The 24,601-nt window shown below is 39.6% G+C and overlaps 1 protein-coding gene across 6 annotated transcripts in view; it reads left to right on the forward strand.

Moving 5' to 3' along the window:
* Positions 1-24,601, forward strand: part of MIA2 (MIA SH3 domain ER export factor 2) — a 122,470-nt gene that overhangs the window by 22,300 nt on the left and 75,569 nt on the right. For 4 of the 6 annotated variants that reach the window (XM_058429482.1, XM_032179586.2, XM_058429481.1 and 1 more), the window contains 2 exons: positions 3,213-3,431; positions 3,536-3,636. In XM_058429482.1, coding sequence (XP_058285465.1) covers positions 3,213-3,431; positions 3,536-3,636 — 320 coding nt within the window. Of the gene's footprint in view, positions 1-3,212; positions 3,432-3,535; positions 3,637-16,065; positions 16,687-24,601 lie in introns of those variants that run through there. The other 2 variants (XM_032179592.3, XM_032179590.2) reach the window with 1 other exon arrangement.

The raw sequence follows: 24,601 nt of genomic DNA on the forward strand, positions 1-24,601 counted from the left end.
CAAGCAAAAAAAAAAGGGAAAAAGTTTTCAACTTTCTCCTTCAAGTCCCTCAATTCTGAGAGTTCAACAGTGGGCAACAGAATATAAGATAATACTTTCAGATCTAGATGTCCAGGTATCTAGCAACTCCTATGATTAAAAACATGTGGATGGTATTTTAAGTAGAAAACTTTATGACTTTCTGACATCTCCATCCTTATGACTCTATGATGGACAGAATATAAACGCAGCAAATATTGACCAATAATACAAAAACAAACCCTAGAATGACAGAAAAGCTTTCACAGGAAGAGGGCAACAAACTCAGAAGGAAACACATTTCCATTAGAACCAGGTGATTTTTTTGAATTTCCAGAACTATACGTAATACCTTAACATTCCCTAAAATATGAGCTCTCTACTCAACATCCTCAACCAACATATAAATATTTAGATTCTAACCCTTTTCCAAATGAGAAAGGTGTAGGTGTGATGCTTTTTATGACTAAAAAGCTTAGAGACCTTTTTAGGTTGTTAAAGGCGAATTAAAAGGCAAATTCTCTTGTTCTGAACTTGTTAGATCCTAAAGGAATATTTATGAAAAGGCAGATCACAGTAATTAGAAGGAAGACAGACTACAACCAAACAATATTAGATCCAGAAATCCAGATGATTCCAAAGATTGATATATAAAAATATTTTAGAGCACAATCATAGAAACTCAAGGAATACAAAAGGATTTCACAAAAAAATCACTTTCTTAGATTTTATTTAGCTGGGACTGTTGGTGTGATCCTATAGTCCCAGCTACTTGGGAGGCTGAGGTGGGAGATCACTTGAGCCTAGGAGTTTTGAGGCTGGCCTGGGCAACACAGTGACACTTTTTCTCTGAAGAAAATATTGGCGCGGTGTGGTGGCTCATGCCTGTAATCCCAGCACGTTGACAGGCCGAGGCAGGCAGATTACTTGAGGTCGGGAGTTCGAGACCAGCCTAGCCAACATGATGAAACCCTGTCTCTACTAAAAATACAAAAATTAGCCGGGTGTGGTGGTTTGCCCCTGTAATCCCAGCTACTCGGGAGGCTGAGGCATGAGAATCACTCGAACCCGGGAGGCGGAGGTTGCAGCGAGCTGAAATTGCACCACTGCACTCCAGCCTGGGCAATAGAGTGAGACTCAGTCTCAAAAAAAAAAAATATATGTATATATATATTTAAAATTTATCATTTCATATAGAGATACTGGAAGAATTTCTAAAATTTGTAAATAGTTAAATGAGAATAGGATGTTCCTGCAATTTTAACTAGTTTTGAGGAACTTTTATGAAAATATTCAGAAATTCTTTTAAATTTCAGAAAAAAAGACGTCATTTATTAACAGAGTGGGTTATTCCAAAACACTACAGTATTAAATAAAAATTGAATGAAAAGCAACATGAGAACATGCAAAAATTTGTTTTTAAAAAAGCATCCTAAAAGAGAGATTTCTATAAAGCCACAGGCCCTATTTTCTGGATATTAGAGAAAGAGTTAAACAGCCAATCTTTTCAGATTCCAACAACTCTTTCAGGGAATAACAAATGAAAACTTGATGTAATTATAGTGCATAAGCAAGATGAATCGCTGATCTTGAATCTATGTTTGTGAAAGGCTCAGACTTGAGATAACCACATTTATAGAAAACTAACATACTGATTTAGGAATTTACAAAATGGGTAAATTAGGGAACAGTCATTTATATTACAATGTGAATAATGATTTTACAAAAGGATTCCAATTGTGCATACTTAAATAATGAGTTTCCCCAGTACAGTTAAATATTAAAAATTATTTTATTTGACTTAAAATTCTGCTAATAAGCAATGATAAAGAAAAGCATATCTGTATTTAATATAAATCTTAAAGCTTAGGTTTAATTGTGTAAATAATATCTAAAAATATAATTAAATATGAAAATGGTATAGGGAATATTCATTTTTCTTATATATTTATTTCAAATGCAGTTTAAAACAGTATTTTAAAATAATCAATATAGCTACATATAAATTTGAGTGTAATTATTGAATAATCCTTTTTTTCTTATAGTATTAAACATTATTGTGGATCACTACTTGAGTCCTGTATGTACAACAATCCCTTTGAATTCAGACTCCTGATTTGTATGCTCTTGTTAGGTATTATCCACAGGTGCTATTATTAAATTACTGATATGTGTTTGCTCAATTGGGACTTTCATCTTTTAAGCAATGATAAATAAATGAAAGTGTCAAAGTGCTGTGTTAAGACTCATAAGTTCAAAGAGCAAAATTAGACATTGAACAATTCACTTACTACTCTTTATTATTGTTTTTCAGGACCACACTGATAGTTTTTTTTAGATATTACACCTTCTGTTTAACAAATGCATACATAGCAGGAATGAAATCTGAAGGGAATCTATGTGTTGCCTTATTCTTAGTCATATGTACTATATATATACATATATAGTACACCAGAATTGTTGACAATTATGTTAGTTTTAGGGTTTTTTAAAAGTAATTTTTAGGACAAAAAGGCATGTAGAGAATAGAATTATATAAAGCTTTTGTAATTCTTCCTTGGCTGAGGAATAAAGAAAAGGCTATGTAGTAGGCTGAATAAAAGCCCCCTAAAAGATGACTATATCTTAACCCCCAGACCCTGAGAATATGTTACTTTACATGGTGGAAAGGACCTTGCAGATGTGATTAGGGATCTTGAAATGGAGAGATTATTCTTGTGTGTCTAATATAATTACAAGGCTCCTTATAAGAGGAAGGCAGGGGTATCAGAGTAAGAGAGACAGAGATTAGAAGACGCTACACTGCTGGCTTTGAAAATGCAAGATGGGGCCATGAGTTAAGGAATGCAGGAGACCTCCAGAAAGTAGAAAAAGCAAGGAAATGGATTCTGCCCTAGAGCCTCCCGAAGGAATGCAGCCTTGACAACTTCAACACCTTGGTTTTAGAATCTCTGACTTCCAGAACTCTAAGAGGATACATTCGCATTGTTTAAACCACCAAGTTTTGGTAATTTATCTTACTAGCAATAGGAACTAATACAGGATACAATTTATGTTTTAGTGTATCCTTTCTTTAACGAAGTATCATAATGACCTACAAAAGTTCAGAAAAGTGACCTGCCTAGAAAGCAAAAGGGGAGCCCTCAACAAAGCAAGTATTTTGGAAAAACACATTTCTTTTTATTTATTTGTAGATATGGTCTCTAACATAGAGTTACCTACGACAATTCACGAAGAAGTATATTTTGAACTCTCATCTTCTAAAGATAGTGATGAAAATTCAAAACCATCAGTAGACACTGAAGGGCCTGCTCTGGTGGAGACAGACAGATGTGTGGAAAATACCCTGCTAAATAGTCAGATGGTTTCAACTGATAACTCTTTGTCTTCTCAAAGTTATATTTCTCAAAAAGGTAAGAAACAGGTTATTTATTCTCTAACGCATCAATTAAGGAAGAAATTAGAATCAGAAGTTATATAATATCATGCTAACATATTTTTATTTATAAATCAACAGAAGATGCTTCTGAGTTTCAGATTCTGAAATACTTATTCCAAATTGATGTTTATGATTTCATGAATTCTGCATTTTCACCAATTGTAATTCTTACAGAGACGGTAAGTTTGCCTTTTAAACCTTTTGCAATAATTTTACGTATTTTGCTAAATACAAGAGTGGCTACAAAATATGTTTGAATGAATCCTCTCTGTTCAATGTTTATATAATGTTTCTCTTTCCATGACATCTTAGTTGTAAGATTTCTCTTTACATGAATGTTTTGTTAAATGGATATTGATTTTTAAAAACATTTCCCTAATGTTGATGTTGATCTTGAGCGGTGTTTGCTTTTTACTCCACCCTCCCCATTTTTCAAATTAGGGAAAGTTATGTACTAAATAAGTTAACTTAGGAATAATAGGAACTACAGCTGGGTGTGGTGGCATGTGCCTGGAGTTCCCACTACTTAGGAGGCTGAGGCAGGAGGATCCTTTTACTGAATGTAACAAGGAGAATAAAAGGGAAGAGTGAGCCCAAGGGTTTGAGACCAGTCTGGGCAACATAGCTAGACCTTATCTCTAAAAAAAAAAAAAAAAAACTGAAAATGAAAAGCAACTTGTTTGTATTCAATTGAGAGTTGTAACCTAAAAATGGTATAATGTTGGAGTACAAAAGCAACTAATATATATCAAAATTTAACCAAGCTGTAACTGAAATTCCAAATTCTATTTTCACTTGTAAATTTTACTATTAAATGAGATATTGCAAAAGGACTAGCTGTAGTACTTGGCATATAAGAGGCCTTTTACAAATGTTCCTTTCCTCATCTACTGCTATGATAGAAATAATTGAGGAAGCCCTTTTATCTTCTTATTTATATTTTAAGCTGAAATTTAATAGTGGTTGTCTTCAAGGAGCTCACTCTAGTTGGAGGACACAGATAAAAAAGTAATAATTTTAATATAGTGCTATAAGAGTCGCAGAGTGCTGCTGATATGCAGGAGTAGCTGCCTAGTAGATTGATTGGGAGTGTTAGGTAGAGAGGGTGGGGAGAAGGAGCCTGGGAGAGTGTCCCAGAGAAGATCATATTTGAGCTGATTTTGAAGGAAGAGTAGGAGTTAGCCAGGCAAAGAAAGGATAGGCATTCTAGGTTGAGAAGAGCACTTTTAAAGTAGTGAAGTGGGAGAGAATATGGCACTTTTGGAGCACAATAAGCAATTGAGTTTGATTGAACATAGGCTGAAGTTGAAGAAGTACAGATGGGTCAAATAATAGGGAGTTCAACTCTATCTTGTAGATCATGGGGCACTATTGAATTTTAAGCAGGGAGTAAAATGAAAAAGTTTGATTTATAAAGTCTATCAATGCTGTCAAATGAAGATTAAAGGGGTAAAGACCAGAGGCAGGGGGTCCAGTCAAGAAGCTGTTGCGTTAGTTCTGAAAATGAGGAAATGGCGAAAGTCTAAATCAGGGTTTACTAACTCAAATGAAATGAGTGAAATGTGGGTAAAAGTGAGAACTGTAGCCAACTAGAGATTGTATGCGCTGTCTAAAGGATAAAGGTACTGCTTACCTTCAGCCTAGTTTCCCAGATACTCTGATTTTCAAGAAAAGCTGGAAATCTGGATTTTTGTGTGTGAAATCTCGCAGTTTTTAATACTGGCAAATATTCAGAGTAAAATAAAACACCATGCAGTTCAGAAAAAACATTCTGTGAGTGGGATTTGGCCCACTAGCTACATTTTTTAGCCTCTGGCCTAACATCCAATGGTGGTAGTCGAAATGATTGGAAGGACAAATTGGATAGATCTTTTGTAGATAGAATCATTGGATTTAATGACTGACTGAGTGCAGCATGGAGAATTATAAGGAAAAGTGAGGATACCATGTTTCCAGCTTGGGGACCTGATAACTTAAGAGGTTTCTAGCTTGGGGGACCTGTTAGATGGTGGTGCCACTGAGTCTTTGTGAAAACTTGGCTTAATAACATACATCATTTTGCTTTCAGAGGCCTCTTCCTCACTTAATTTTTTTTTTTGCTTTGTTCAAGAAAGTTGACATTACATGATAAATAAGCTCAGAGAAATCATTAGTTTATTCTGTATGATTAGATGTTGAAGATGTTGATTATTAAACGTTAGTTAGGCCGGGCATGGTGGCTCAGGCCTACAGGCCTGAGTGTAATCCCAGCACTTTGGGAGGCCAAAGTAGGCCGATCAGTTGAGGTCAAGAGTTCAAGGCCAACCTGTCCAACATGGTGAAACCTCGTCTGTACAAAAAATACAAAAATTAGCTGGGCGTGGTGGTGCGCATCTATAATCCCAGCTACTTGGGAGGCTGAGACACAAGAATTGCTTGAACCTGGGAAGCAGAGGTTGCAGTGAGCCAAGATCATGCCACTGCACTCCAGCCTGGGCCATAGAGTAAGACTCTGTCTCAAACAAACAAATAAAACAAAAACAGAAAAAGTTAGAAATCTGTCCCAGGTTAGGAGAAAAGAAAACGTAACAATAATGATAATTACAAAATAGTCCATAATAAAACTTTCAACTCCCCATGGAATCAATTCTACTTTTTGGTATGTCTTGCTGACCTCTTAACCCCCTCCTCCACAAATTATATGAATGAAGTTAAATAATTGAACAGATAATTTGCTGATCAACACGATACTTTTATATAAAGTGCTTATTTAATAAAGTCTATACTAAATATGCTTATTTTTGTGGACTCAGTAAACATAGTCAAATACATTTTACTTGGACCACTTTCGTTGAAATTATTTAGACATGAAAATATTGAATTTAAATTTATGTTAAATATCTTGTGATCTTGGAAAGTCACTTATTGTCTGGGAAGGGGTTCCAGTTTGAAAACTCCAATATCAGAAGCCGAGATGAGATCACAGGCTGCTGGACAAAACTGGCTTTGTATTGTCTAAGAAAGTTAGGATTCAATTGTCAACATTTAAAAGGTGAGCTCTTATTAAAATCTGAATTTCTGGGTTCTCTTGAAAAAGTAGAAGACTGTGATACATAGTTGCCAATTTTTCTTGAGCAAAAAGAAACTCAAGTTGGTTAGTGCTTGCTTACATAGACAGGGACTCTCCATTTTCCTACATTTATGTCAACTGCTTGGTCTCTACAGGGCTTTAGGTTCATAATCTTCAGACTAAATAATCTGGGAGTTCCTGCTAGATCTAGGACTCTAATAATCCGAATGTATCTATTAAGCACCCATAATATAGATTCGAATAGCTGTAGTAAATGGAAAATTTAAGCAATTTTCCAGTTACATTTAGGTGAAAGGTTTCCTTTTCTTCTTGTCTAAATATTTTAGGTAATTCTTCCAATTCACTGTAGTTTCAGGTAGATTTTGTGCAGAATATACTTTCTTTGTAATGTTCAAGTACTAGGGATCAACACTACATTTATCTTTTGAAAATTAAAATGATATTTCTTAAATGATTCCATCACATCAAAAGCAATGGAAAATTAAAGGAGGCAGCTTTTTAAAAATGTAACAAAGAAATTATGAGAAAGCAAAAGGTTTTGGAAAAAAATGATTTTTAATTTTTAAGATTCCAAAAATGTGAAGAAATTGGAATCAGCACTACTGAAAACTGAATAAGTGTTTTGAAAGTTCAAATATAGAAACTATCTAAAAAGAAAATAAACATAAATAGAAATTATGAGTAAAAAAGAAAATATAGAACAAGCCGAGAGACTTATGCCAAGAATAGAATTTCGAGAAGGAGAGAAGGTAAATGAAGAGAAGGAAGCAACAATTCAAGAAATTTTAGAAAGAAAACTTATCTGAGCTTTAACAGTAATCAAGTTGGTTTTGAGTGAGATTCTTAATCCTGAGTTCTAGTTTGATTGCACTGTGGTCTGAGAGACTGTTATGATTTCCATTCTTTTGCATTTGCTGAGGTGTGTTTCACTTCTAATTATGTGGTCGATTTTAGAATAAGTGCTATGTGGCACTGAGAAAAATATTCTGTTGATTTGGGTTGGAGAGTTCTGTAGATGTCTATTAGGTCGGCTTGGTCCAGAGCTGAGTTCAAGTCCTGAATATCCTTGTTAATTTTCTGTCTCGTTGATCTGTCATAATATTGACAGTGGGGCGTCAAAGTCTCCCAGTATTATTGTGTGGGAGTCTAAGTCTCATTGTAGGTCTCTAAGAACTTGCTTTATGAATGTGAGTGCTCCTGTATTGGGTGCATATATATTTAGGATAGTTAGCTCTTCTTGTTGCATTTATCCCTTTACCATTATGTAATGCCCTTTTTTTTTTTATCTTTGTTGGTTTCAAGTCTGTTTTATCAGAGGCTAGGATTGCAACTCCTGCTTTTTTTTCGCTTTCCATTTGCTTGGGAAATCTTCCTCCATCCCTTTGTTTTGAGCCTGTGTGTGTCTTTGCACGTGAGATGGGTCTCCTGAATACAGCACACTGATGGGTCTTGACTCTTTATTCAATTTGCCAGTCTCTGTCTTTTAATTGGGGCATTTAGCCTATTTACATTTAAGGTTAATATTGTTATGTGTGAATTTGATCCTGTCGTCATGATGCTAGCTGGTTATTTTGCATATTAGTTGATGCAGTTTCTTCATAGTGTCATTAGTCTTTATATTTTGGTGTGGTTTTGCAGTGGCTGGTACCAGTTGTTCCTTTCCATATTTAGTGCTTCTTTCAGGAGACCTTGTAAGGCAGGCCTGTTGGTGACAAAATCCCTCAGCATTTGCTTGTCTGTAAGGGACTTTATTTCTCCTTCACTTTTGAAGCTTAGTTTGGCTGGATATGAAATTCTGGGTTGAAAATTCTTTTCTTTAATAATGTTGAATATTGGCCCCCACTCTCTTCTGGCTTGTAGGATTTCTGCAGAGACATCTGCTGTTAGTCTGATGGGCTTCCCTTTGTAGGTAACCTGACCTTTCCCTCTGGGGTCCTTAACATTTTTTCCTTCATTTCAACCCTGGTGAATCTGATGATTATGTGTCTTGGGGTTGCACTTCTTGAGGAATATCCTAGTGGTGTTCTCTGTATTTCTTGAATTTGAATGTTGGCCTGCCTTGCTATGTTGGGGAAGTCCTCCTGGATAATATCTGGAAGTGTGTTTTCCAACTTGGTTCCATTCTCCCCGTCACTTTCAGGTACACCAATCAATCACAGATTTGGTCTTTTCAAATAGTCCCATATTTCTTGGAGGTGTTGTTTGTTCCTTTTCATACCTTTTTCTCTAATCTTGTCTTCACGCCCTATTTTAGTAAGTTAATCTTCAGTCTCTGATATCCTTTCTTCCTCTTGATTGATTTAGCTATTGATACTTGTGTGTGCTTCACGAAGTTCTTATGCTGTGTTTTTCAGCTCCATCAGGTCATTTGTTCCTCTCTAAAATAGTTATTCTAGTTAGCAGTTCCTGTAACCTTTTATCAAGGTTCTTGGCTTCCTTGCATTGGGTTAGAACATGCTCCTTTAGCTCAGAGGAGTTTGTTATTACCCACCTTCCGAAGCCTACTTCTGTCAATTCATCAATCTCATTCTCTGTTCAGTTTTGTGCCCTTGCTGGAGAGGACTTGCAGTCATTTGGAGGAGAAGAGGCATTCTGGTTTTTGGAATTTTCAGCGTTTTTGTGCTGGTTCTTGGTTATCTTCATAGATTTATCTACTTCTGATCTTTGAGGCTGGTGACACTTTGGATGGGGTTTTTGTGTGGGGGTCCTTTATGTTGATGTTGATGTTGCTTTGTCTGTTAGTTTTCCTTCTAACAGTCAGGCCCCTCTTCTGCGGGTCTGCTGCAGTTTACAGAGGTCCACTCTAGACCCCGTTCGTCTGGGTATCACCAGTGGAGGCTGCACAACAGCAAAGATTGCTGTCTGCTCCTTCCTTTGGAAACTTCATCAAGGGGCACTGGCCTGATGCCTGCCGCAGCTCCCCGGTATGAGGTGTCTGCCGACCCCTGCTGGGAGGTCTGTCCCAGTCAGGAGGCGCAGGGGGTCAGGAACTTACTTGAGGAGGCAGTCTGCCCCTTAGCAGAGCAGGTGCGATGTGCTGATAGAATCCCTCTTGTTAGGATCAGCTGCTCTCTTCACAGCTGGCAGGCAGGAACGATTAAATCCACAGAAGCTCTGCCCACAGCCGCCCCTTCCCCCAGGTGCTCTGTTCCAGGGAGATGGGGGTTTTGTCTGTAAGCCCCCGAATGGGGCTCTTACCTTTCCTTCAGAGATGCCCTGACCAGTGAGGAGGAATCTAGAAAAGCAGTTCTGCGCAGTCCAGACTGCCCAGCCAAGGAGGCAGATTGTGGACAGCTACTAGTATACTGACTCTCCTGATTCAATGATGGAAAGAGAGGGAGAGTATCTCTTTCAAATCTCCACAAGGAGCCTTGGCAAGAGTAATCTGAAAATTTAATGGATGTCTTTTGAAAATTTATTCCCCTTAGCACTTTTCTTTTCTCTCTCTCTCCCTCTTTTTTCTATTTTTTGAGACAGGGTCTTGCTCTGTCAACCAGGGTGGAGTGCAGTGGCCCTATCACAGCTCCCTGCAGCCTCAGCCTCCTGGGCTGAAGCAATCCTTCCACCTCAGGCACCTGAGTAGCTGGGATTACAGGCATGTGCCACCATGCCTGGCTAGGTTTTTTTTTTTTTTTTATACTTTAAGTTCTAGGGTACATGTGCACAACATGCAGGTTTGTTACATATGTATACATGTGCCGTGTTGGTTTGCTGCACCATTAGCTCATCATTTACATTAGGTATTTCTCCTAATGCTATCCCTCTCCTATTCCCCCCTGACATGACAGGTCCCAGTGTGTGATGTTCCCCACTCGGTGTCCAAGTGTTCTCATTGTTCAATTCCCACCTATGAGAACATGCAGTGTTTGGTTTTCTGTCCTTGCGATAGTTTGTTCAGAATGATGGTTTCCAGCTTCATCCATGTCCCTGCAAAGGACATGAACTCATCCTTTTTGATGGTTGCATAGTATTCCATAGAGTATATGTGCCACATTTTCTTAATCCAGTCTGTCCTTGATGGATATTTGGGTTGGTTCCAAGTCTTTGCTCTTGTGAATAGTGCCACAATAAACATACATGAGCATGTGTCATTATAGTAGCATGATTTATAATCCTTTGGGTATATACCCAGTAATGGGATTGCTGGGTCAAATGGTATTACTAATTTTAGATCCTTGAGGAATCGCCACACTTTCTTCCACAATGGTTGAACTAGTTTACAGTCCCACCAACAGTGTAAAAGCATTCCTATTCCTCCACATCCTCTCCAGCACCTGTTGTTTCCTGACTTTTAATGATCGCCATTCTAACTGGTGTGAGATGGTATCTCATTGTGGTTTTGATTTGCATTTCTCTGATGGCCAGTGATGATGAGCATTTTTTCATGTGTCTGTTGGCTGCATAAATGTCTTCTTTCGAGAAGTGTCTCTTCATATCCTTCGCCCACTTGTTGATGGGGTTGTTTTTTTCTTGTAAATTTGTTTGAGTTCTTTGTAGATTCTGGGTATTAGCCCTTTGTCAGATGAGTAGATTGCAAAAATTTTCTCCCATTCTGTAGGTTGCCTGTTCACTCTGATGGTAGTTTCTTTTGCTGTGCAGAAGCTCTTTAGTTTAATTAGATCCCATTTGTCAATTTTGGCTTTTGTTGCCATTGCTTTTGGTATTTTATTCACGAAGTCCTTGCCCATGCCTATGTCCTGAATGGTATTGCCTAGGTTTTCTTCTAGGGTTTTTATGGTTTTAGGTCTAATATTTAAGTCATTAATCCATCTTGAATTAATTTTTGTACAAGGTGTAAGGAAGGGATCCAGTTTCAGCTTTCTACATATGGCTAGCCAGTCAGCTTTCTACATATAGCTAGCAGTTTTCCCAGCACCATTTATTAAATAGGGGATCCTTTCCCCATTTCTTGTTTTTGTCAGGTTTGTCAAAGATCAGATGGTTGTAGATGTATGGTGTTATTTCTGAGGCGTCCGTTCTGTTCCATTGGTCTATATCTCTGTTTTGGTACCAGTACGTTGCTGTTTTGGTTACTGTAGCTTTGTAGTATAGTTTGAAGTCAGGTAGCGTGATGCCTCCAGCTTTGTTCTTTTGGCTTAGGACTGTCTTGGCGATGTGGGCTCTTTTTTGGTTCCATATGAACTTTAAAGTAGTTTTTTCCAATTCTGTGAAGGAAGTCATTCGTAGCTTGATGGGGATGGCATTGAATCTATAAATTACCTTGAGCAGTATGGCCATTTTCATGATATTGATTCTTCCTATCCATGAGCATGGAATGTTCTTCCATTTGTTTGTGTCCTCTTTTATTTCGATGAGCAGTGGTTTGTAGTTCTCCTTGAAGAGGTCCTTCATATCCCTTGTAAGTTGGATTCCTTGGTATTTTATTCTCTTTGTAGCAATTGTGAATGGGAGTTCACTCATGATTTGGCTCTCTGTGTGTCTGTTATTGGTGTATAAGAATGCTTGTGATTTTTGTACGTTGATTTTGTATCCTGAGACTTTGCTGAAGTTGCTTATCAGCTTAAGGAGATTTTGGGCTGAGCCAATGGGGTTTTCTAAATATACAATCATGTCATCTGAAAAGAGGGACAATTTGACTCCCTCTTTTCCTAATTGAATACCCTTTATTTCCTTCTCCTGCCTGATTGTCCTGGCCAGAATTTCCAACACTATGTTGAATAGGAGTGGTAAGAGAGGGCATCCCTGTCTTGTGCCAATTTTCAAAGGGAATGCTTCCAGTTTTTGCTGATTCAGTATGATATTGGCTGTGGGTTTGTCATAAATAGCTCTTATTATTTTGAGATACGTTCCATCAGTACCTAGTTTATTGAGAGTTTTTAGCATGAAGAACTGTTGAATTTTGTCAAAGGCCTTTTTTGCATCTGTTGAGATAATCATGTGGTTTTTGTCTTTGGTTCTGTTTATGTGATGGATTATGTTTATTGATTTGCATATGCTGAACCAGCTTTGCATCCCAGGGATAAAGCCAACTTGATCTTGGTGGATTTTTTTTGTTTTTTTTTCCTAAATTTTTTGTAGAGACGAGAGCTCACTATGTTGCCCAGGCCGGTCTGGAGCTCCTGAGCTCAAGGGAATCCTTCTGCCTTAGTCTCCCAGAGTGCTCGGATTACAGGCTTGAGCCATCATGCCCAGAATCTTTCTTTTCTTTTCTTTCTTCTTTTCCTTTCCTTTCCTTCCCTCTTATTTTCTCTTTTCCTTTATTTTCCTTCCTTCTTTCCTCTCTCTCTTTTCTTTCTTTCTTTCTTTCTTTTTTTTTTTTTCTGAGAGTTTCACCCAGTCACTGAGGCTGGAGTGCAGTGTTGTGATCTCAGCTCACTGCATTCTCCGCCTCCTGCGTTCAAACGATTTTCCTGCCTTAGCTTCTCAAGTAGCTGGGATTACAGGTACACACCACCATGCCTGGCTAATTTTTTGTATTTTTTAGTAGAGACGGGGTTTCACCATGTTGGCCAGGCTGGTCTGGAACTCCTGACTTCAAGTGATCTGCCCACCTTGGCCTCCCAAAGTGCTGGGATTATAGGTGTGAGCCAACCACGCCCGGCCCTTCCTTTCTTATTTCCATGTTTATTTTGGATTCAAGGGGTACATGTACAGGTTTGTTACAAGGGTTATTTCGTGATGCTGAGATTTGGGCTTCTATTGATTCTGTCATCCAGATAGTGAACATCGTATTCAGTGGGTAGTTTTTCAGTCCTTGACCTGCTCCCTCCCTCATTTTTGAGTCCCTAGTGTTTATTTTTCTCATCTTTATGTCTGTATGTACCCAAGATTTAGCTGCCACTTATAAGTGAGAACATGTGATATTTGGTTTTCAGTTTCTGCGTTAATTCACTTAGGATAATGGCCTCCATCTGCATCCATGTTGCTGCAAAGAACATGATTTCATTCTTTATGGCTGCATAGTATTACATAGTGTATATGTACCACCTTTTCTTTATCCATTCCACCATTGATGGGCACCTAGCGTGAGTCCATGTCTTTGCTATTGTGAATAGTGCTGCGATGAACATAAGAGTGCATGTGTCTTTTGTTCGACAATTTACTTTCTTTGGGTATATACACAGTAATGACATTGCTGGGTCGAATTGTAGTTCTATTTTTAACACTACTTTTTTTTCTATTTTACAATTGAGGAGGCTCTTTGAGTTCTAACGTTTATATACTCTTAAGTAGAATGCTTCATTTATTCACAGAACATACAATGGAAATTACCCAGCTATTGTTCAACAGGTAGTTCCTGATTGAACTACCTGTTCTGAGAACAACTCTTACATCATTAGTACAGAGATTAAAGATGTGGCTCCACAATTTTGATTTTCTTCCAAAGGAGTAAATCTTAAAGTCTGTGACACTGCCTGTTTAATTAAAAGGGAGTAACTAGTACTTACAGCTGTGCAATGGGGCCCTTCATGGGGAAATCATTGTCTAGGTTGTGAACAAAGTTTACTGGTTAGCATGTTTCCGATGTCCTCGGTTGTTTTCTAGTATCTATCACAAACACTAACAGCATTTGTTCTAACATCTGCTTTAAAACAGGTACTATATAAGACCAAAAAAATCCCATGTCTACTTATGCAGGACAGTCTTTGAGTACCTTTTAAATGATAGAGATCATGTACTCTATATGAATAGGCTATAGAATAAAACATTTTAGTTTTTATCAGTTATCAAATTCAGGATTTTTCTTTTCAATTATAGATTGTAAGAGGGTAGTAATATGTACGACATTTAAAAAGCATATATAGGTGCGTATATATGTGTGTGAGTATATATATATACTTAACAACGAGTGAGGTCCATGAAATTGGGTTATGGGTTGGTAGTCACAACTCCACCTGTAGCACCCCTTTACCACACAAATTGTCAAAACAGGATCACAGTGTGGAAACAGAAGAGTGCAGGATATATTAGAATCTGAAATCTTTCTCCAGGATATGAGGTGCCTGGTAGAACTTTATTTACATGTTAGGAAATTTTAGTATGAGCTTTTCAAGAAATGGAATTGAAGAGTCCAGAGGAAGAGGTGAGTTTGTAACTATTAAGCATACTGAAAAAAAAAGAGGTTTGGAATTTTGCACTAAGTTTGTTAAGCTTTACTGTGTTTTTGCTATGGGGGAAACTTGGATTTTTCTTTTTTTTTCATTTTATCCTGTCCTTAGTATTTTTAATATTTGGAATGGTAATTGCTGAAAATTGGAGAGGGACATAGAGTGACTTAGGGAGGGCAAAGGGAGGTTTTTTTTTGTTTGTTTTTGTTTTTTGCAAGTTCTAAAACCTGAAAATGATTCTGGAGTCTCCTGAAAATGTTCAGACACATTGAAAAATTTTTATTGAGTAATACAATGTTCCAATTGAGGCATACACCTTATTCTAGGAGTCTGTGAAATTCTAAAGATAAAAGTTTGATTATGCTTCTGTTTTGACTTTAATAAACTATTCACATAGTGTAATTTTAATACACACTGTCTAACACGTATGAAAGTTGTGTAATACCTTATACCTTAACAATGGAGAATTACTAAGCAATTTCGGCTACTCTGATATTAGCATTTCCTGAAACTCCTCAGGCTGATGTGGCAAAAGAGAAATAGCAATCCGAGTTCTGAAAAGCTAGGCTGCATTTTGGTCCTGAAAAATCACTTGCTGTGAACTTGGGCCAGTTTTTGATTTTTTAAATGGCATAACAATTCGTTGCTACAAGAGGTTACATCAGGAAAATTTCCCAAGGATTTAAGATTTTGTTCATCTCTTGAATTCTTTTGGGTGATTTGTTTAGGAGGAAATATCTGCTCCTTTTTGAGTTGCTTCACCAAAGACTTCAGTGAGAAGGCAGAATATAATGAGAATGATTATGCTGGCAAGGAAGACATATATATGAGACGGGTTATCCTTTACACCTACGTCAGCTAAAACCGTCTCCTACGAACAAATCCAGCACTTGGCACTTTATTCGACGGTCCTAAAAATAGGGTCCTAAATTTAGAAGGCGAGGTGCTACTTTTAGCTCCTCTTCTCGGAGGAAAACAGCACGCGCCGCGCCAGGCCAAGGTCTACGGGGGTTTGATTTAGCATTTGGGTAACTGGGCGCTAATGGAACTGAAGACAGCTGGGCCTAACAAGTGCCCAGGTGACTCAGGTAAGCGAGGAAACCCGATCGAGGTTCTCCTGCGTGGGACGGGTTAAACTCCGACCAGACCACAGCTGAGCCGGGACGCCTTCCTGTCCAAAGTCCAAAGTCCGGACATGGTTGGCAGGGCGCACCGGCGCGTGCCCCGCAGGCCATTTTTCTCACTGGAATGACGGCGGCGGCTGGCTTCTCAGGGCTGCCGGGGTCTCCGGGGTACGCCGCCGTCAGGACTTCTGCAGGGCGCAGACGGCAGGCTCCAGCTAGGCTGCGGAAGGAAAGCCTTGGGTGTCGGGGCTGGGGCTGGGCCTGGCGCCGGCCCCTGGGTCGAGGGGGCGGGGTTGCGCCGAGACGCCTCTAGGAGAAGCCTCGCCGCCGCCGCCGCCACCGCGGCCGCCCGAGGCGGGGGACCTTGGGACATAGCCCTAGTCTTTGGGGTTGTGCGGCTCACACGACAGCGCAGAGTATGAGGCTGAATCCTATCCTCTAGTCCCAAGCCTCTCCACTACCAGGGATGGGTGGCTTCGCTAGGTAGAGCGCCGGCCCCTTTAAGAGCGAACGACCGGGACACGTCTGCGAAGCTTGCGCGAAGAAGGGGAAGTTTGCGGCCGTCGGCGCCTCCCCGCCTTCTCGCGGCTGCCCGGCCGAAACCAAACCGAGGGGTGGGGTGGCGAGGACAGGGTACGTCGCAGGCTTGTGCGGGTCGGGCTCGGACCTGCGCTGCCTCAGGATGTAAAGTATAACAAGAGGGTCGGGATGGGCAGCGTAGGCCTGTGAGGCCTGTGGGTGCCCCCGTCCCCCAGCTCCCCCCGGAGCCGGCTCCGCAGTGGTCCGCTCCGGTTGCGGGGTGCGGATTCGGGTTCCGGACCAAAGGCTGTGTGTTCTCTGCCGTTTATTGTGGCCCCGACAGGCCGGGGTTACTGTGGCGACCACGAGAGCAGCCTTGGCGCTATGGAGGAGCCCGGGGCTACCCCTCAACCGTATTTAGGGCTGGTCCTGGAGGAGCTACGCAGGGTGAGTCCAGGCGCGATGAGTGTTACGTGGCGCAGGGGTCGCGGGAGCCGCCGGGGGAAGGAAGCAGTAGAACGGCTTTGGGGTCTAAGCCGCAGTGGTCGGAGGTCCAGAGGCCAGTCCTCGTCTGCTGCCCGGCTCCGGCCTGTGTTCGAGGCAGTAGTCAGGCTCGTAGGGCGCTTGAGTGGTTTTTGTGTGATGGAGGAGGACCTGGGGCTCTGGGAAGGTGAAGAAAGCACTTGCATAGCTGGAGTTTGCAAAGATGTAAATGTTTCCCGATTCCTAAAACTAATTAGCCTCTCCGCTATGTTGTTTATTTTGAGCAGAGACACGTGGTTCCTTCGACTGTGAGAAACTTGAGGACTGTTCCTTTAAATTAGTCACATTTAGTGATGTAACTTCTCGTTGAACCTTGAAAGGACACCTGAGGTTGGGCGGGGAGTTGAAATTTTGATTCTGCATTTTTTTTTTTTTTTGGTACAGAATGCCCTTTTGAGATGCTCTCCTGTGAGTGAGATTGTTCTTCGCTTCTGTCTTGTTAATGTACAGTCTAGAGATAGTAAACTCCCAGTGTTCAAATTTTGTTTTTTTTTTTTCAGGTCTAGTTTATAATTAGGTTGTAGAGATTTTTCTCCTTAAGTGTTTCTAGGTATCTTTGTTGATATGTGTAGGAGCATTTATGTCGCCGTGTTTTTAAAAACTGGATTAAATCTTTAAAAAGACCACTTAATTATTGAGGCAATTATTTTTAATTTAATTCACATAACAATTATGAATTTAATTCACGTAACAATTATGTTTTCTTGTTATGTGAATTAAAGGTAGTGTTGCCATGGTGTTTGAGTTCATAGTTTGTCTAGTGCATATGCATATGTTTGTATTTAATAAGAAGAGAGTACCTTTATGGAGATTCTAAATGGAGTAAGACTTAGTTTTGGCCGCTAGCATCATGTTGTCTGTTAAGAGAGAGAAGACAAAAAAAAAATAGTACGAAGTAGAAACTGATGAAGTGCTTACCTAAGCATACACACAAAGTGCTTGGGAAATGGAGGAGTGGGAGAGATTACATTTTCCTGAGCGTTAGGAAAGTCTTTCCAGGCTGAGCAAATAACTTAAGCAGAGGAGGCGTGAAACAGCACAGTGTGTGCAGGGAACTAGGAGCTGTATTACTTAGAGTGTAAAGTGGGCTTAGGGAGTGATGTGCAATGATGCTTGCCGGAGGTGTAAGTAGGTTCCAAGTGCTGTAGGTGTTGGAGAGCTGTTGAAGGCTTTTCCGTAGTTAGACTTTTGGTTTAAAATTTAAGCTCTTCTTGATAGTAGCATGTAGATTAGATGTCAGGGAAACAAAACTTGAAATAGGGATTAAGGGAGAGGTGACAGTAGTAGGGATAGGAAAGAGGGTACTGTGTGGAGAAATAGCCTCTAAGAGCTGAAATATGTTTGACTTTATTGATTGCATGTGAGGGATGAGAGAGAAGGAATCTAGAAGGACTCCCAGGTTTCTGGCTGTGGTAACTTATTCATGGAGGTAGGGTTTATAGAAAGAGAAGTATATTTCCCTTTCTTCACTAAAAACAATAATAATTAAGATTTAGTTTTTATAGGACTGCCAATTTACAGAGACATGGAGAAATGCAGCCAGATTTTGCAGTTTTCTCTAGTCTGGTGCGTTGTATCTTCACCTGCACAGTTTTTTTTTTTTTTTTTTTCTTTGCTAAATGCGAGTACCCTGGCCCGGGGGCTAGGATGGCGCAACATTGTTCTGCTTTAAATTTTTTTTTATTTTTAAAAATTATTTTGTATTGAGATATATTCACACAACATAAAATTCATCCTTTTATAATGTCCGTTTCAGTGCTTTTTTGGTATATTCACTATGTTATGCAACTGTCAGCACAGTTCAACATTTTTATTACCCCAGAAAATAAACTCTGTACTGATTAGCAGTCTTTTTATTTTTTTATTTTTTATTTATTTATTTATTTTTTGTTATTACACTTTAGGTTTTAGGGTACATGTGCACAATGTGCAGGTTTGTTACATATGTATCCATGTGCCATGTTGTTTTGCTGCACCCATTAACTCGTCATTTAGCATTAGGTATATCTCCTAATGCTGTCCCTCCCCCCTCCCCCCACCCCACAACAGTCCCCGGAGTGTGATGTTCCCCTTCCTGTGTCCATGAGTTCTCATTGTTCAATTCCCACCTATGAGTGAGAACATGCGGTGTTTGGTTTTTTGTCCTTGTGATAGTTTACTGAGAATGATGCTTTCCAGTTTCATCCGTGTCTCTACAAAGGACATGAACTCATCATTTTTTATGGCTGCATAGTATTCCATGGTGTATATGTGCCACATTTTCTTAATCCAGTGTATCGTTGTTGGACATTTGGGTTGGTTCCAAGTCTTTGCTATTGTGAATAGTGCCGCAATAAACATACGTGTGCATGTGTCTTTATAGCAGCATGATTTATAGTCCTTTGGGTATATACCCAGTAATGGGATGGCTGGGTCAAATGGTATTTCTAGTTCGAGATCCCTGAGGAATCGCCACACTGACTTCCACAATGGTTGAACTAGTTTACAGTTCCACCAACAGTGTAAAAGTGTTTCCATTTCTCCACATCCTCTCCAGCACCTGTTGTTTCCTGACTTTTTAATGATGGCCATGCTAACTGGTGTGAGATGGTATGTCACTGTGGTTTTGATTTGCATTTCTCTGATGGCCAGTGATGATGAGCATTTTTTCATGTGTTTTTTGGCTGCATAAATGTCTTCTTTTGAGAAGTGTCTGTTCATGTCCTTTGCCCACTTTTTGATGGGGTTGTTTGTTTTTTCTGATTAGCAGTCTTAATTCCCACCCCTCATCCCTTGACAACCACTAATCTATTTTCTGTCTCTGTGAACATGTCTATTTTGCATGTGTCATGTAGTCATACTATATGTGGCCTTTTGTCTGGCTTCTTTTACTTAGCATGTTTTCAAGGCTTATCCATGTTGTAGCATGTAACAGAGCTTCATTTCGTTTTTCTTTCTTTTTTGAGACAGGGTCTCACCCCAGTCACCCATGGGGGAGTGCAGTGGCACGATCTCAGCTCACTGCAGCTTAGACCTCTTCGGCTCAGGTGATCCTCCCACCTCAGCCTCCTGAATAGGTGGGACCACAGCACATGCCACCAGGCCTGGCTAGTTTTTTTTGTATTTTTTGTAGAGTCAGGGTTTCTCCATGTTACCCAGGCTGGTCTTGAGCTCCTAGGCTCAACTGATCTGCCCACCTCCGCCTCTGAAAATGCTGGGATTACAGGCGTGAGGCACTTCGCCTGGCCCTTCATTTCTTTTTATGGTGAAAAAATACTCCGTTGAGTGAATATATCACATTTATGTCATAGTTGGTGGACATATGGATTATTAATACTTTTTGGCTGTTATGAATAATGCTGCTCTGTAAGTTTTTATATACGTTTTTAGTTCTCCTGGGTAAGTACCTGGGGTAGAATTGCTGAGTCATATTTACCATATGTTTAACTTTTTGAGAATTGCCAAATTGTTTTCCAGAGGTCACACTATTTTACATCCCCACCAGCAGTTTATGAAGATTTCAGTTTTCTGCATCCCCTCCAATGCTTGTGATTTTCTGTTTTCTTTTGTTTTTAATTGCCACCCTTGTGGGTGTACAAGTAAGTGGTATTTCACTCTTTTTTTTTTTTTTTTTTTTTTTTGAGACCAAGTCTTGCTCTGCCACCCAGGCTGGAGTGCAGTGGCGTGATCTCGGCTCACTGCAGCCTCCGCCTCCCAGGTTCAAGCGATTCTCCTGCCTCAGCCTCCTGTGTAGCTGGGACTATAGGCACTAACCAGCACACCTGGCTAATTTTTGTATTTTTAGTAGAGACGGGTTTCACCATGTTGGCCAGGATGGTCTCGATCTCCTGACCTTGTGATCCACCCGCCTTGGCCTCCCAAAGTGCAGGGATTACAGGTGTGAGCCATTGTGCCCGGCCTCACTCTGTTTTTTTTTTTTGTTGTTGTTGTTGTTTGTTTGTTTTGCTTTTTAATAGATGGGGTCTTGCTTTGTTGCCCAGGCTGGAGCATAGTGGTGTGATCATAGCCCACTGCTGCCTTAAATTCCTGGCCTCAAGGGATCCTCCTGCCTCAGCCTTCCAGAGTGCTGGTATTACAGATGTGAGCCACCACACGAGGCCTTGTGGTTGTTTTGATTTGTATTTTCCTAGTAACTAATGATGTTGAGCATGTGCTTATTGTTTATATCTTCTTTGGAGAAATGTCTATTCATTTCCTTTTGCTCATTTAAAAAGTGGGTTGTCTTTTTATTGTTGAGTTATAAGCATTCTTTATACATTTAGGGTGCTAAATGCTTACCAGATAAATGATTTAGAAAGATTTTCTCTCATTCTATGCATTTTCTTTTCACTTTCTTGGTGTGTCCTTTGAAGCATAAGCGTTCTAAATTTTGATTAAGTCTAATTTATCTTTTCTTTCTTTGGTTGCTTGTGCTTTTGGTGTCATAGCTAAGAAACCGTTGCTTAAGACAAGGTTACAAACATTTACAGTTATGCTTCCTTCTAAGAGTTTTAGCTCTTACAGGAAGTTCTTCAATCCACTTTGAGTGATTTTGTTTTCATATATGTTATGAAGAATGGGTCTAGATTCATTCCTTGGCATGTGGATACTTATTGGCTTATTCTAGTATGATTTGTTTGAAAGAATTGTTTTTTCCTCATTGATTTGTCTTAATACTGTTGGAAATAATTTACCATAAATTTAAGGGTTTATTCCTGGACTCTCATTTCTATTTCATTGGTCTGTGTCTGTCCCTATGTCATTACTACGTTATCTTTAAAACATTTTTTTTACCCAATGTCTTGATTATTGTTGCTTTGTAGTAAGATACAGTAGGGAAGTATGAGTCCCCCAATGTTGTTTTTGTTTATCAGCATTCTTGTTCTTTATCAATCTTGTTTTGGCTATGTGGAGTCCCTTGCATTTCTATATAAATTTTAGGAATTCAGTTTTAGGAATTTAGGATTCAGTTTGTCCATTTCTGCAAAAAAGGCAGTTGGAATTTTGATAGGGGTTGCATTGAATCTGTAGATCAGTTTAGGGAGTATTGCTCTCTTAATAATATTAAGTCTTCCAAGCGGGGTGCAGTGGTTCATGCTTATAATCCCAGCACTTTGGGAGACCAAGGTGAGCAGATCATTTGAGCCCAGGACTTCGAGACCAGCCTGGGCAACTTGGTGAAACTGTTGTGGTCTTTCTGCTCCTTAGCTCAGCTAGGTCCAAGTTCTTGTCTCACAACCAAGAAGAATTAGGCATGCGGCCCCCAGAGAGTGAGTGGAGTAGAATTTATTAAGTGAAAGGAAAGCTCTCAGCAAAGAGGGAATGCAGGGGGTGGTTCCCCTACCAGAAGACGGGAAAGTCCCCCTGTGTGGCTGGGTCTGGGCCTTTTATGGACTCAGAATGGGGAGTGCGTGCTGATTGGTTTGTGAGTATGCAAAAAAGGTTAAAGCAAAGACACCACTCAAAGGTAGGCATGATAATGTAGACAACTAATTAGGAGGCCGGGTGCAGTGGCTCATGCCTGTAATCCCAGCACTTTGGGAGGCTGATGGGGGTGGATCACGAGGTCAGGAGTTTGAGACCAGCCTGGCCAACATGGTGAAACCCTGTCTCTACTAAAGATACAAAAAATTAGCTGAGCATGGTGGCGTGCGTCTGTAATCCCAGCTACTCAGGAGGCTGAGGCAGGAGAATCGCTTGAACCCAGGAGGCAGAGGTTGCTGTGAGCTGAGATTGCGCCATTGCACTCCATTCTGGGTGACAGGGCGAGACTCCGTCTCGAAAAAAAGAAAAAGAAAACTTACTAGTAAAGGGTAGGTAAATGTAAAGTAGGTGAAAGTTGGGGATCAATCAGAGGAAAGTGTGCCACACAAGAAGGCAAGTTCTCAGTCTGGTCCAAGGATTTACCTTGTGGCTTGGCTTTCAAGCTTTAAACTGTCTTTGGCTTGAAGTTGGGGTTTCACTAGAGACCTGCCCCTATCTGCCTAGGCATTTGGCTGCCTCCTGCCACTCTAAAAATCCTGTCTCTAAAAGAAATACAAAAATTAGTTGGGCGAGGTGGCATGTGCCTGTAGTCCTGCTGCTTGGGAGGCTGAGGTGGGAGGATCATCTGAGCCTGGGGAGGGCAAGGCTGCAGTGAGCCAAGATCGCACCACTGCACTCCAGCCTGGGCGACAGAGTCAGTCCCTGTCTCAAACAAAGTAGTCTTCCAGCCCATGGACATGGATTGGCTTTACATTTATTTAAGTCTACCTTAGTTTCTTTCCACAATATTTTGTAGTTTCAGTGTGCACTTCTTTTGTTAAATGTATTCCTAATAATCTTAATCTTTTTGGTGCTGTTATAGATGAAAATATTTTCTTTATTTCATTTTCAGGTTGCTCATTGCTATTGCATAGAAATTCAACTGATTTTTCTATGTTGATTTTGTATTCTGCGATTTTGCTAAACTTACTAGCTCTGATAACTTTTCTATAGGTTCTTTAGGATTTTCTCTATATATAGAATAGCATTATGCCATCTTCAGTTTTTCTTCTTCCTTTCCAGTCTGGATGCCTTTTATTTATTTTTCTTGCCTAATTGCTCTGGCTAGAATCTCCATTACAATGTTGAATACATGTTGATAGAGCGGACATTATTGTTCCTGATCTTAGGAGAAAAGCTGTCTTTTTTTGTTTCATCAGTAAGTATGCTGTTAACTGTAGGTTTTGCATAGATATTCCTTGTCAGGTTGAGGAAATTCCCTCAAATCGTACTTTGTTGAGTATATTTTGTTTTGTTGTTGTTTGTTTGGGACAGGGCCTCACTCTGTTGCCCAGGCTGGAGTGCAGTGGCATGATCATGATTCACTGCTGTCTCGACTTTCTAGGCTCAGGTGATTCTCCCACCTCGGCCTTCTGAGGAGCTGGGACTACAGGCATGTGCCACCATGCTTGGCTAATTTTTGTCGAATGTTTTGATTATGAAAGGGTGCTAGATATAGTCAAATGCTTTTTCTGTGTCTGTTGAGATGATCATGTGTGTTTTTTTTTCTCTTCATTTTCTTAACATGGTTTATAAGATTATTGTATTTTAAACCAACCTTGCATATCTGGGATAAATCCCACATGTTGCTGGATTTGGTTTGTCAATTTTTTTTGAGGATTTTTGCATCTGTAGTCATAAGATATACTGGTGTGTGATTTTCTTTTCTTGTGTGATGTATTTGTCTGGCTTTTAGGGTACATACCGGCCTCACAGAATAGGTTAGGAAGTATTTCTTCCTCCTCTATGTTTGGGAAGAGTTTGAGAGTGATTGGTGTTAATATTTTATCTTGGAGAGGTGTACCTTCGTGGAACTTTGTGTTGTAGTCAAGTATTCACAGGGTCTGCATGTTGACATTCTTTTTGTTATTAATATATATCATGTTTGAAGTTAGATGAAAAACAATTTTAGTTTATTCTTAGTATATTTTATCAACTTGACTAATTGATTTTTTTTAAAGCTGCTTGATCTTGAATTCTTTTAGTACTCACGTTTTGGAAATGGAATAGATTTTAAGTGTTCTGTGATTAATCACTACCGTATTTTATGGAGGGTTATTCTTGGAGGGGTTACCCATCACCCTTTAAATTCCAGTTTATCAGATTACGTGTAATTCTGTATTATATTTGTTGATATTTGAGAAATTTGGTTGTTCTTTCTGTGTTTTTGTGAGATAGGGTGTTATGTTGTAGATAAAATTTAAGAGTGAAGAATCTCCTTGAGAAAGCTGGAATAATTTAGACCAGAGCAATGAATTTGAGATGAATCCTTTAGAACTCAGTTTTCTTTTTTCTTTTTTTTTTGAGATGGAGTCTT

This window comes from Hylobates moloch, unplaced genomic scaffold (assembly GCF_009828535.3).
Source record: "Hylobates moloch isolate HMO894 unplaced genomic scaffold, HMol_V3 SCAFFOLD_16, whole genome shotgun sequence".
Classification (NCBI taxonomy): domain Eukaryota; kingdom Metazoa; phylum Chordata; class Mammalia; order Primates; family Hylobatidae; genus Hylobates; species Hylobates moloch.